This window comes from Electrona antarctica, assembly GCF_951216825.1.
Source record: "Electrona antarctica genome assembly, chromosome: 2".
Classification (NCBI taxonomy): Eukaryota; Metazoa; Chordata; class Actinopteri; order Myctophiformes; family Myctophidae; genus Electrona; species Electrona antarctica.
Window position 1 is genome coordinate 39,571,394 of NC_136807.1, and position 14,768 is coordinate 39,586,161.

General features: G+C 44.2%; 1 protein-coding gene across 1 annotated transcript in view; it reads left to right on the forward strand.

The window, feature by feature from the left end:
* lrp1ab (low density lipoprotein receptor-related protein 1Ab) overlaps positions 1 to 14,768 on the forward strand; it is a 177,830-nt gene that overhangs the window by 132,834 nt on the left and 30,228 nt on the right. Inside the window, exons 48-60 of the mRNA XM_079517462.1 lie at positions 81 to 194; positions 593 to 742; positions 848 to 970; positions 1,220 to 1,336; positions 1,510 to 1,638; positions 2,011 to 2,139; positions 3,196 to 3,336; positions 4,603 to 4,790; positions 9,962 to 10,145; positions 10,755 to 10,840; positions 11,270 to 11,389; positions 11,931 to 12,118; positions 13,481 to 13,686. Of these exons, the coding sequence (XP_079373588.1) occupies positions 81 to 194; positions 593 to 742; positions 848 to 970; positions 1,220 to 1,336; positions 1,510 to 1,638; positions 2,011 to 2,139; positions 3,196 to 3,336; positions 4,603 to 4,790; positions 9,962 to 10,145; positions 10,755 to 10,840; positions 11,270 to 11,389; positions 11,931 to 12,118; positions 13,481 to 13,686 (1,875 nt within the window). The remainder of the gene's footprint in view (positions 1 to 80; positions 195 to 592; positions 743 to 847; positions 971 to 1,219; positions 1,337 to 1,509; positions 1,639 to 2,010; positions 2,140 to 3,195; positions 3,337 to 4,602; positions 4,791 to 9,961; positions 10,146 to 10,754; positions 10,841 to 11,269; positions 11,390 to 11,930; positions 12,119 to 13,480; positions 13,687 to 14,768) is intronic.

Consider the following 14,768-nt stretch of genomic DNA (forward strand, 5'->3'; position numbering starts at 1 on the left):
CATTCCACTATGATAGTGCACGTACGTATGTGTGTACAGAAAAGTGGAATTAACAAAAAAACATGCTGTGCTTCCCACAGTGACCCTGTGCAAACCGGCCGAGTTCCAGTGCAAAGACGGGAGCTGCATCTCCAACTTCAGCCGCTGTGACCAGGTGGTCGACTGCGAGGACGCTAGCGATGAACTTACCTGCCGTAAGTGAGAGAGCTGCAACCACGCTAAGAAACCTTTGTGCTTGTGCTGTGAATTGTTTACTAGGTAAACAAGGTTTCTTTAAAAGAACTGTATGCGAGGGTCCTATTGTGTGGTCCCATTTTGTTCATAAGCAGCTTTCTAATGTGTACAGTATGTGCAGCATCATACTGAACCCTGCAGGGGTTCAACACCCAGGCTCATACTAGGCTGTTCTGCCCCGTTGTTCTGCATCTGCTTCACAGTATCTGTAGAAATAATTCGATCCTGGGAGAGTAGACTCGTAAACATAATTACAACCATTAAGTCGGAATGACTTTGGCAATAATCTAAACAAATAAATAAATCAATGTGTTTCCCCCTAAATGACTGGACCCATTGTTATGTCTGTCTATCACAGACGCCACCGACTGCTCTCGCTTCTTCCGCCTGGGAGTCAAAGGGGCGTCCTTCCAGAGCTGTGAGAAAACCACGCTCTGCTATCTGCCCTCCTGGGTGTGTGATGGGAACAACGACTGCGGAGACTTCTCAGATGAGAGGAACTGCCCAGGTTGGACACGTACCTAGTTATGCTTATCAGACTCTGCCCAGTTGCCACGGTGAACCTTTTCAAAGTTCTGACATTGTAGGCGTTTTTCCTACTCGTCTCGTACAGATAAGAGGAAGCTCAAATGTCCGGTCAACTTCTTCGCCTGTCCCAGCGGTCGCTGCATCCCTATGAGCTGGACGTGCGATAAGGAGAACGATTGCGAGAACGGAGCCGACGAAACGCACTGTGGTACGTTTGTGAATCACTAATGGCCTTCACTCACCGGCTCTGTTCCACCTGAGCTATGGTAAAACACATTTGAACTATGGTTGCATTAAAGTCCTAAATAATAGTTGTTTTCATCCTAACGTAACGTTTATTACTCAGCAGAAGGGAGAAAGCAGTGGAACTGTCTGTCTTCTGGGTTAAGTTAGTTAAGGTAAATAGCATGATAAATTAGACATTTTAAGCACTCTCTCCACTTGCTGTCGTTGGCAGACAAGTTTTGCACATCCAGCCAGTTTGAGTGTGGGAACCACCGCTGCATCTCCAGCCACTGGGTGTGCGACGGCTCTGACGACTGCGGTGACGGCTCTGATGAGGACCAGAAGTGCAGTGAGTGGAACTCTTTTTCACGGCCATCTAGTTTCCACTCAATTCATTCACTAAAGCTAGCGACTTAAATCGCTGCTCTCCCAGACCAGTGGAAATCAAGTGTAATAATAAAATCTCTGGCTTCACGGTGTAAATGCTATTATTCAACTCATTCAACCGATCTGTCGTCACAGAATCCAAGACGTGCAGTCCCGAGGCGTTCCAGTGTCCCGGGTCTCATATGTGCGTGCCCCAGCGCTGGAAATGTGACGGAGACAAGGACTGTCCCGACGGGGCTGATGAGAGCGTCAAGGCTGGATGCAGTGAGTGGGACAGACACGAAAAAACATAATTATAGCAAAACTGGGCGGTCGGGGCTCCGAGTCCTCACTGGCAGGTGAGCCAGTAGGGGCAGCTGTGACACGAATTCCCCTCACAAATGTGTGGGGAATTCGTAAATTGGCATAACGACTAAATTGGGAGAAGGAGGGGGATGTGGGGAGGATTAGCTACTTAGAGAAAAAGAAAAACCAAACAATAATTATAGCAACAAAAAATTTTGCATGTTTTTTCATTAGCAGCCCCCAGTAGTAAATTGTGCAGGATAAAAAAAAATAAAAAAAAGCCAGCTCCCTTGTTGTTTCAAATGCATCCTACTTAATGTATCCATTAACCCAGTTTCTCCCTCTCCTCAGTGTATACCAACAGCACATGTGATTCGGAGAACGAGTTCATGTGCCAGAACAGACAATGCATCCCCAAGCACTTCGTGTGTGATCACGACATCGACTGCTCCGACGGCTCCGACGAGTCTCCAGAGTGCGGTGAGTGGAAATGATGATGTGATGATGACGCCTCGGAGGAGAGGTAGAAATGAGAATACTCTTGGTGTGTGTGTGTGTGTGTGTGTGTGTGTGTGTGTGTGTGTGTGTGTGTGTGTGTGTGTGTGTGTGTGTGTGTGTGTGTGTGTGTGTGTGTGTGTGTGTGTGTGTGTGTGTGTGTGTGTGTGTGTGTGTGTGTGTGTGTGTGTGTGTGTGTGTGTGTGTGTGTGTGTGGATGCACAGACACAACAGCAATTTGATACTAAAGAGTATACTCGTCTTATCAATTAAAACCGCCTGGTGCTTTAGACCAGTATACTCGTCTTAAGGTATTTTAAATCGATATAAAAAGGCCTCGCTATTTTCCTTTTTTTTATTGCCCGGTTGCTAGGCAACGCCATGCTCGGCCCCGCCCGCCCTGTTTCGCGCACACACATTATTCAAATAAATTCTCTGAAACTACGCTCCATCCGTGCTGTAGAACAGATCGGCGATGTTCTGGGCTCATTTCTGACTTCATGCTGCATCACGGTTACAATATTAACGCTTCTAAAGAATATATTGGTGCGATATTTCGCCTCCTGATGTTTTTGGGGGTGAAATGAAAAATGGAAGGCTTCAGAATGAAAGCTCCCTGCATCCGTCTGGCTGGCACCACAGCGAGAGCACTGGAGGACTTTAGTGCCACTAAAAGTGTTAAAGGAGTAGTTCACCCCCCCAAAAAAACTCCTATCAATTACACACCCCATGAAGCCTTGAATTCATGGAGATTTCTTGGCGCATTCCTAAGCCAATAATGTGATGACCAGCGGCGTCTCTCCAGTAGGAGACTTGCCGTCTCCATGAACACGGGTGTGATTTTTTTTTAAGTCTAAAGGGCCGTCCAGCACCAAGCACTACAACTATAGCTACAGTATAAGATATTGTTTTAAAAATCTCCACTATAGAGATGACACTGGTGAACTAATTACGGTGCTTTCATTGCTTTTGCGTGGACAGACCTTTAATCAGGCTTAAACGTGCAAATGCTATCTCTCCCTTTCTCCCCGTCTCCTGCAGAATACCCCACGTGCGGTCCAGAGGAGTTCCGCTGTGCCAACGGCCGTTGTCTCAACCAGAAGAACTGGGAGTGCGATGGAGAGTTTGACTGTCATGACCGCTCAGACGAGTCACCCAAGAACCCTCGTTGCAATGACTCAGGTCACTGCTACTGCAATTTGACTTTGCTATAGCACATTTACACTGTTAAATCGAATCCAGTGTGTTGAGTTTGTTTTCCAGTCAAAACTACAGCAGCGACATAGCTGCAGCTAATGCAATTTATAATGGTGGGCAATGTGCTATTGTCTACTGTCTATGCTTGTGTACTTGCACACCCATGGCTCTCGGCACACCTATACTGTAGCTGATGCACCCATTATTAGTTTTCTTTTCAAAATCTTTTTATTCAGGTTTTTGACAGTAGCCCAGGGGCAAGTATTAAACCGACATAAAATATAAAAATAAAACTCAATCCCCTATCCCACCCTCCCCCCACCCACAATCCCAAGGATAGTCGGAAAAACACCATTATTAGTTTTATTAGCTGCAACTGTGGTGCTTACTAGCCTGTCATGTTTTTACCCTTCTGCAGTTTTTAACTTGTACAGGAAAACAAACTACTGTACAAGATTGGCTTTAAGTTTTTTTCTCCCATTTAACAATGAGTCTAAAATGTACTCAACTCTTGAGTTAAAATGACCACCGTTACCGTTAACCCGGTCGGTGCCAAATGTGCACGCACACTCCCTGGATGCCAACGATTAACCTCTGCCCCAAATTTTCCAGAATGGCCTGTTATAGCGCCGCTAGGAGGCCGATTTTTGAAAAACATTTTTTATATATTACTCCTCCAGATTCTGTCAAAAAATCCCGCAAATCGTTAGACACTATCTCTATAGTCATGTGTTCAAGACTGATCTGTCCGATATTTCATATTCCATCCTAATTGGCTAACATTGGCTTTAAAATTTTGAACAAAAAGCCTCAAATCATGAACGCGGTGTGCAATTTACGTGAAATCTTTCACAGACTTTCCTACTAGGCTGAGGAATATATCCCACCCTTTTCACATTGGCATGTTATAGCGCCACCAACAGGTGGATTTTTGCAAAACACATTTCTGGAACAAAATGCCTCAAATCATCCAATTGCCATCCAAGGCGTAAGAAGAAATGGCACCCATTTCACATTGGACTATTATAGCGCCACCAGGAGGCCACAGCCTGACCTGCCCTGGTGGAGACCTGTGCCCCGATGGGCACTTTTTCTAGTTCTAATTATTACTTTTCCACTAATTGCATGAGGTGTGTGTGCTAATTGTGGTCGCTTCTTAGAAAGACCAGGAAATGAAAACGACCGTGGGGCTATCCTCCTCCACCCAAGGAGACGTCTTAACTTGTGCAACCATTTTTCTTCTAATTACAGAGAGGAAGTGCAATGAATCAGCCTTCATGTGCCGTAACGGGAAGTGTTTGAACGAGACGCTGCTGTGCGACCGCAATGATGACTGTGGCGACGGCTCCGATGAGCTCAACTGCTTCATCAACGAGTGTCTCAACAGCAAGCAGAGCGGCTGCTCGCAGCTCTGCGACGACCTCAAGATCGGATTCAAGGTCGGCCGTGTTTAGAGTCTGTGTTGTTTACTGCGTATTGTAACTTTATTGTCGTTCGATGGCATTTTGTTGACTCATTAACCCTACATACTTCATTCTCCGAGGTCCCTCAAGGGTCTATACTTGGTCCCCCCTCTATATCAAATCTCTTTACCGATCAACAAGCTCACAATGCGTCGCAAGCTTGTCGATTGGCTATTTTCGCACAATGTTTGCCTATTATTATGATATGCCTGTGCGGCCGCCCCAGAATAGGGACGCTCATGTGGCTAAAAGAAGCAGCTGCTGCTGATGTGGTCCATGTCCCCTCCAGAACTTAAGGCTCAAAAGATGTGCTGTTGGTTAGAGAGGAAGGCATGACGTCATGTGCCAGCTGACGGTGTACGTCGTTAGGGCCAGTGTTGATTTTGACAGCAACCAAACATAACAGCGCAACGGAACATAAAATGACTTGTCTTTTACGTTTAGCTCTACTGGATCTCTTCTCCACTAACATTTAGTCTAGTTTTTTTTATCTGTTGACGAAATTGTCAGTATGTTTATTCTCAGTGTGTTTTAGGCATCGTAGCTTGGTTTTTATTTCGTTTTTGTCTGTGGAAAAAAGGTAGTCGACTGACATTTTTATATGTCATAGTTTTAGTAGACAAAATCAACACTGGTTAGAGCACTCACGTCCGTAGTTAGTATGTTCCCTGGCTAGACTGTTCCAATCCCACCCGAAGACCCGCTCTAGTGGCCGTAGTTAGTACAGTATGTTCCCTGGCTAGACTGTTCCAATCCCTCCCGTATGTTCCATGGCTAGACTGTTCCAATCTCTCCCGTATGTTCCCTGGCTAGACTGTTCCAATCCTTCCCGTATGTTCCCTGGCTAGACTGTTCCAATCCCTCCCGTATGTTCCCTGGCTAGACTGTTCCAATCCCTCCCGAAGACCCGCTCTAGTCCGTAGTTAGTATGTTCCCTGGCTAGACTGTTCCAATCCCTCCCGAAGACCGCTCTAGTCCGTAGTTAGTATGTTCCCTGGCTAGATTGTTCCAATCCCACTCGAAGACCCGCTGGCTAGACTGTTCCAATCCCACCCGAAGACCCGCTCTAGTGCCTACAAAAATACCAGGCTGGTTTTAAGGCGTGGCTCTGTAGGAAGAGGGTCTGTCTGTATGAGTGCGTGTGCTTTTCTGGGGCTAATCTCGCAAACTGCTGGAACGATCCGCGCCAAATTCCTTGTGTGCATGCTGCCAGTAGAGCCATGCATTTCTTTTCCATGTTTCATGGTTAACGTTAATTTGATGCTGGAAGTCAATGGTGGTTAGATCAAAGTTTTTTTTAACATATCTATTACCGGATTGAATGGGCGAAACCAGTTCTGTTGCATATACACACACTGACAGGCATCCTCCTGACCCCCGGCTTCAGTTGTTTGGCGGCACTTTTTTTTTTTTTTATCAATGGTGAGTTAAGGAGGTTATGAGAGAAAGGGTTTTGGTGAACCCACAGCTCTGAGGCATGTGGTTATGTAAGACAATTAAAGCCATGTGTTTTGGGTCTCATTCTTGAAAGTAGGAGGCCAGTCTCAGAACATTCTGAACTCCCCGTGAACCCTCGTGGCGGTGCCGTTATCACTGTGCTCAGGACTTCATTTAAAACGAGGGAGGACTCTGTGTCTGTACTACGAAGGCTCCCGCACAGTCGCACACCTTATGTCTGATTCATACCTGGTTGCATATGTACAGTATGCGCTGCGTTGGCCACTGGGATTGTAGGTCAACGTCATATAGCGGGGCCACCTTGCCATAACTCCACTGCAGGCAGAATTCCTAAACTGACGTTCTTTCTTTTTTGAGAGCACCTCCAATGTCTGGCTTTCAGAAATTACGTCATGTGGCAGCCAAGTCTATGGAAAAAAATCACACCCGTGTGACGTGAGGGGCACTCTTTTTCATCTTACAACATCACGGACGGTTAATTTATGTACTACCAATGTTTATATACATCTTTTATGATGTAATTATCAGACAAAACAAACATTAAACCTTGTCCATTTCAATGGCGTTTTTGATATTTGTCTTAGGAAAAACAAACATTAAACCATATAGGAGGCTCTCAAAAAGACATTTTGAAAAAAAAAAAAACGGCACTATTCGTGACATGTGGCAGCCAAGGCAGCCTTTTAATGTTTGCTTAACAAACAGCACCCCCAAAAAACAGGACCCCAGTCAAGTCTAGGGACTTTTCCTGTTTGCTTTAAGCAGTTACATCATGTGGTAGCCGCAGTGGGCTTCACAAGTGTGATTTATTTTTTTAAACCGTTACTGTTACTATCTAACTTAAGTACGATATGGTATTTTGTATTAATTTAAACAAGCAACCTGTATCATACCATGTATGATACAGGCATTTGTAATTAACCAAACCACTTGAAATGATGTGGAGTTGTGACTAGTGGAGAGCAGCGGAGCACCGGACTACATACGTACAAATTATATCCATGCTTGGTTGCGTGCCGGTGTTACACACCGAACATATACAATCTACAAGCTCACAACAACTTGATTTGTTGTGCAACACCAAAGTACTAAATAAATCAGGCTTTATGTGTCTTGTAGACAGGTGCGTAGGAACAAATGTCTGTAGGCGATGGAAGAATGGACACTGTATCTGTACAATATTTTTCAGGTTTTTAGGACGTCCTTTGGGTAAACCAAAAGAAATATTGTCTTTTTATTTTCTATGTGGTGAAGGTCGAAGGACTGAAACTTTGTTTGCGGCTGTGTGTGGGAGTCCTCAAAGGTTGAGCGGTTATATTGCTACGGTGATGTGGGAATGGTTGAGACGTCTGGGGAAATGAGTTTTGTGTCAAACTGATCCATATCCTCCAAAATGATGTGCCACGGTTTTGGGTTCCTCCCAACTACACAATAAAAACTTGGGGCCCTATTTTCGCCAGTGCCGTTCCCCTTAAACCTTTTTGGAATAGTTCAAATAGCCAATCTACAAGCTCAGAACATGTCGATGTAGATCGGCTAGTTGTTTTTCAAAATAGTCAAAAAGGCAAAGAAGTTTAGGGATATGGGGTAAAGCACTGGCGAAACTCCATCTCGCCCTTGTTTGTTTCCACCAACCTCACGCCTACCGCTCGGCGCGGCGGTTCTTGTATTCTTTATTTTGTTTTAGTGATTACTTTACTGGTTAGAAATAAGTTTAGGTTTAGTCACAGTTTTACTGAGAGGATAAGGTTAGGTTTAACCGTTTAAGCATAATTTACTTAGGTTACTTTAGGAATACCAGACTGAGCAGTTCCACCGGCTGCACGCCTGGGGCCAGTTGGTAAATGGGCAACTCGTTTGGTATTTGTTTGAGCTTGTAGATCGCTATTTTCAACAAAGATTTGGGGAAAAGGAGGGCTCCTAATGAGGTCAATAAGGTATATGCAGCGGTTTAAGTACTTTACTCTGTAAATGTTAAAATGACCCATCAGCATATGTAACGTATCAATCATATTAACTCTTAATGCCCAGCATCATTTGGAACCATTAAATCAATGCGCCGAGCGATTTGCAGCTTCAGAGCCCATTTCAAGGTGGCACGGCACCATCTTGGATTGTTCTAGATATAATAGCATGTAGCCAAAAGACCCTTTGGAGGATCGACAACCAACGGAGGTATGATTACTTCTAACGGGACTAGCGACGGGACCGTGATAGGCCGTCAAAAACACAATCTTTGGTTAGAATTGGAATCATTGATTTAGATTAAGAGTTATTCACGTTTTAAGATTTTTGATCCCATCCATTAAAATGGAGGGGGAACACTTTGGATGACGTCCCAACAGGAAATGACATGGAATGTTGCTCAATAGACGCTCCCAGCCTGTAGACTGGTGCGCTATCTTATGAAACTATTAATGTTCCGTCTTTTGATTAATCTCCGTCCTTGGCGATGAGCGTAACTATTTGATAGGGCGGAGATCTCCATCCATGGCCGCTCAGATAAGCATGACTCAGATAAGCATGACTCAGATAAGCATGACTCAGTATTTACAATCCTACATGTACATCATATCACATGTCGTATTGTGTCTGTCGGGTGGAAACCTCATAATGTCCAAAACTTTTCAGGATTCAAATGATATAAAAAAAATAGCAAAAGTAACAGACGCACAAGCTCAAATGTTTCGAGCTTGCAGATCTGCTACTTTTGCTACTTTTATGTGACACCATGTAGTATGATCAAGTAGGGTGTTAATTTTCTAATAAAATACAAACACAAAGTTAAAATACGAAGATAATGGCTTTCTGCCCGACTGCAATGATATGCGAGCGTGTGTGTACCACGGTGCCTTCCAGTGCATCAGCATTACGTTATGCTACTATGCACAAGGCGAAGTGTCGGCTCAAATAATTGGGCGAGTAGTTATTATGAGAGCAGCCAACAGATTATGGCTTGTAATCAAAGAGAGCTTTTAATGTGTCCTGTGGAAAGACGAAGTGCATTCCATTTGGTTGTCCACACTTTTTGATTGTGTGTGACGTTTATTCACTTGTAACGGTTAATCCAACTCGATCAATCAGATTAACAGCTATTTAGAGTCTATTCGAGTTTGTCTGACACTTAGCTGTTTTCAGATAAACTAGTTAAGTTTGAGTCCAATCTGCTACATTGAATTGGTGTGGGGATCGGTGTTACGTTTTTGGTGCCAGGAAAAGCAGATTGTTTTAGTTACTTTAACCCATTCAGGACGGGAACCCCTTTTGGTGTTTGAAGCATTATGTCATACTACAAAAATAGCAGATCTACGAAATTGTGAAAATATGGCAGAAAACTTCGAATATATATTCTTTCAGAGCGAACGTTTTTAACTCAACTCTTTGCTTCTGGGGTGTCCCTTTAACAACATATTTTCAGATGGTGTTCGGCGGCCAATTACATATATTGTTGGGGGTTCTCGACATGAAAATGTTTGAGAACGACTGACATAGGAACATAGGTTTTCCAGAAAACTGTCAGGATTTAGAAGACATTTGTAGAATCCTCATTTGTAGAAAGTTTAGAGGCACAGTAGGCGGCCCTTAGAGATGGGTGTGGTAAATAGAACTGGGAGTTCTCTACGACTCCAACAAGTCCAGAATGATTGGGTTTGGTTGTGAGACGCTCTCTGTGCTCCTGGGCCCTGCAGTGCCGGTGTCACCCTGGCTTCCAGCTGAAGAGGGACGGGAAGACGTGCGTGGATGTAGACGAGTGCACCACCAGCTACCCCTGCACCCAGCGCTGCATCAACACGCACGGGAGCTTCCACTGTCTCTGTGTGGACGGCTTTGAACTCAACCCCAATGACCCCACCGTCTGCAAGTCAACATCTGGTAAGGAGGCACACATCTGTGTGTGAGTGGGTGGGGGGGGGTGCATTCCTGGCAAGGGCATTTTGGGACACACAATATGGGCATCAATCCAGTTGAGTAAAATCTTAGTCCACAATTTTATTTTACAGCCGGTTTTAAAATGTTAACCATGTCATCCCTTTTATACTTTGTTATACTGTATGATGCTCTGAGTCTACAAGCTCACGATGCATTGCGAGCTTGTAGATCTGTTATGTTTGAAAACGTTTCGAAATCTTTGAAATGCCTATAATGATAAAAAATAATTGCCAAAAATAGGGACACCAGGTTGAAGGTGGTTAATATAAGGCTGGGCATACAGTATACAGTGTCAGGTAAGGTTGGGGTTAGATCGGGGGTGTGTGTGTGTGTGTGTGTGTGTGTGTGTGTGTGTGTGTGTGTGTGTGTGTGTGTGTGTGTGTGTGTGTGTGTGTGTGTGTGTGTGTGTGTGTGTGTGTGTGTGTGTGTGTGTGTGTGTGTGTGTGTGTGTGTGTGTGTGTGTGTGTGTGTGTGTGTGTGTCTGTGCGTGTCTGTGCGTGCGTGCGTGCGTGCGTTTTATTGACTAGTATTGCCCTCTGTCTGTGACTGTAGAGGAGGAGCCATACCTGATCTTTGCCAACCGTTACTACCTGAGAAAGCTCAACCTGGACGGCACCAACTACACTCTGATCAAACAGGTAAGGATAGGAACAGAAAGTGCTGCAGGGATCAATGGCTCTTTGGGGACACAGGTACAGGAACATATATGACCACAAACGTTTAGCAAAGAAGAACTGCTTAACTCCCAAATGGTGTGGACTGCAAACTTGCGATGAAAAGAAATCCCAGGCACTTTTTTTTTATATTATTGTTTTTGGGGCCTTTTCTGCCTTTATTGATAGGTTGAAAGTACAGTAGACTGACAGGAAATGTCAAAAATATAATGATTTATTTTGAGCAAGGCAACAATATGACCAACACGTATCGACCTAAAAGGTCTTCATTAGATGACCCTGATAAAACAAATTTTCTTTTTAATCATAATAAGTAAGAATAAGTATCGTGCATATCAGCCAGGTGAAGGTTTCTCTGTGTTGTAACATTTCTCTCGTCTGCTTGCTGTCCAGGGTCTGAACAATGCGGTGGCGCTGGACTTCCACTATGCAGAGTCCATGATCTACTGGACAGACGTGACCACTCAGGGCAGCATGATCCGTCGCATGCACATGAACGGCAGCAACGTGGAGGTCAGTCAGCACAAAGACAAAAGATTCCATTTTCAGGACACACAATGACACACAATGTGACAACGTTGTTGGTTTTGATGGAATGCTCGTCGCTCTTTATCAGCGGTGGAAGAAAGTACTCAAATGTTTTACCTATACTGCAATGCAGAAACATACTCTGTTACAAGTAAAAGTATGGTATTCAAAATGTACTTGAGTAAAAGTTCAAAAGTATTGGTATAAAAATGTACCAAATGTAGAAATGTCCCATTTCAAGTTTTCTAATGTATAGGCAACAAAGTCTTATGCACACCTGTATGCTGTATGCGGGTGCGTAGGCAGGGCTCAATGTATTCCGAAAAATGCACAAAGTGCACAAGTTTTCAAATATTTGGAAAATAGAAGATCTACAAGCTCACAACGTGTGTGTCCCATTGCGTGACGTGTTAAGAGCTTTTATATCTGCTATTTTTTTGATTATTCAATGTATAAAATGGTTAAAGGTGGATCCTGGTTTTAACGGGTTAATACATAAAGTCTTGTGATTGACCTATTCTGGCAGGTGCTGCACCGAACCTCCCTCAGCAACCCCGATGGCCTGGCGGTGGACTGGGTGGGGGGGAACCTGTACTGGTGTGACAAGGGCAGAGACACCATCGAGGTGTCCAAGCTGAACGGCGCCTACCGGACGGTCCTGGTCAACAGCGGCCTGAGGGAACCGCGTGCCGTGGCCGTGGACGTACGATACGGGTGAGGAACTCGCGACACCGTTCATTTTAGGTTACGCAGGGTGTGTGGTGTATTCGGTACTACAATGGTTTGGGTGTTTTTCTGTTGAGGGCCGCTAGCCGCTCCAACGCGTGACTTTGTGTGTGCCTCCCGTGAAGTCATGTGGCAGCCAAGTCTATGGACTTTTTACGGTACAATTTATTCCGTACGAACGCTCAGGCCAAGTCAATGGCAAAATACATTTACTGTGACGTAGTGGGTGCCACAGTCTATGAACTTCTTTACTGAATTTTGATTGACTTCATCATCATACATGCTCATCATGATAAAAGGCACCATCACACAAGTGTTATTTATTTTTATTACAAATACGTCTGGATCTCTTTAAATGGAATTGGAGATTGATTTCTCACATTCTATCATAATATCCCACAATTCTCTTATACCCTACTACAGTATCCTCCTCATCATACTATAAAATGAGGAAACCTCTATCACAAACGATCATCATTTTTTATCCTCAGCGGGTTTATAAATCGATCTGAACTTGGCACATTGGCATTAACCATTGGCTTATGCACCAAGTAAGAACGCCAATTCTTCACTTTTCCCCAAATTTAAGCTATCTATTTGCATTTCTGTGAACTCTCACTCACTCTATTATGACTGCTGTGGGTAGAGATGGAGAGCAGAGCCAGGGTTAATTGATCAGCAGATGTTTCCAATAGTCTTGTGCTCTGTACCTGGGCTCAGGGCCATATATAGACGTAAATACCTAGAGCAGACGCCTCATTGGCCGCTGGGCTGCTTGTCAACTCCACCCCCATGTAGCACAGTTTGCCATAACGCTGCTGCAAGAAACACTGCAAGTTGTATATTATTATTATATATCAAAGTACTTTTTCTGTTTTTTAATGATTACCCTACTGTTGCTTTATATTTAAGTTAAGGTGTTTTCGTATATAAAAAAAGGAAAAACATTATTTAACCATTGACATAACTACACGTCTGATATTTGTAACAAACGAAACAGTTTGAAAATCACTTGAGAATGCAGCAAGTTACCTCCTGCTTCAAACCGCTCTGTGCATAAGCCTAGTCCCATGTTTTCAGAAGGAATACCCATACCCAGAAGTTGGGTATTCCCATACCATCGTTTGATTGGCTCGCCAGCAGGTTTGAACCGGAAGCACATACTGTATTATGACACCTTCAAGTTGAGGTTTTCAATGTGAAAATGAACTGGACAACAACCTGGGACTCCAGAACGCTTATGATAGAGCGTATCTAGACATAATACATTAATACATACATACATACATACATACATACATACATACATACATACAGTTAATAACACAGTCTTTCACTATTGGCCGTCAGGTACCTGTACTGGTCGGACTGGGGAGACAACCCCCATATTGGCAGGATAGGGATGGACGGCACCAACAGGAGCGATATCGTAAACGACAAGATCACCTGGCCCAACGGCCTGACTCTGGACTTCATCAATGACCGCATCTACTGGGCCGACGCCAGGGAGGACTACATTGAGTTTGCTAGCCTGGATGGAACCAACAGACACACAGGTAATGGGCAATCTGAGTAAACATACACCATTGTTTCCCAAACAGTGGGCCTGGGTCACAGGCAAATTTGTATGGGTCACTACTCAAGTAAAAAAATATCATTTTTATTTCAAGCGACACGGTGTGCACTGTTTTCACTAGTTTGGGTCCCGGGCAAACATCTAAACTCTCTTTTGGGTCTCGAGCAGTAGTGTCATGCTTCACGCGCACTCGCAGGTACGTCACAGTATGGTGCACGCTGGAACCGCTAAGTAGCTTGTGTTAACTTGGGCAGAATGGACAGACACACAAACACACTCACACACATATTTTCTACTTCTTTACGTTTTACTTGACACGTGCACTTGTCAACAAGACTTTTATTCAATACTTTATTGGTTATGTAAAACAGACACGTGTACTAATTAAATATAGTACTCTTATTACGCTCTCCGAGTTGAGTTAAATGCACACTGATACTTCTATGGTGTGTACACACACTTGTATGAGAGCCACGGAGCATACGCAAGCAGGTCAGCTGGTTGCTGGGGAGGAGAGTCATACACAGCTCAGACCCAGGGGACAGGCAGCCTGAATAGGGTGGATTATTCTGACCACCACCAAGCGCTCCAGCATGCATGACGTCTGAATAGTGCTCCCTTGTTAGCATGCTGGCTAGAGTCGCTACAATAGCCGATATTGTCAGCCAACCAGGCGTGCAAGGGGGAATGCAGGAGTGCAGGGGAGGTCTCTATTGAAATTCCCCACATTTGCTAAACTCCATTTAACACACAAGCGTCGCCTCGCACAATGCATGCCCTGAGGATTGTCATGCCCCACAACAACTATGGCGTCATGTCACTTCCTCGGCGGTCCAGAATTTGCATAGTGTAAAATCTAAAATGTTTGCGATGGTGGGTGGGTGTGCTGGGGGGAGTATACAGTCTGGGAGCACGGATCGTGAGGGAGAACTTTAAAGAACTTGTACTGGAATATGCTTAAAAGGTACAATCACATAGCTATTTGATTTTGCAATCACGATGTCATAATGTGAAATTCACATTACACGTAATGTGAATGTGAATTGACGGATCAAGGATCAA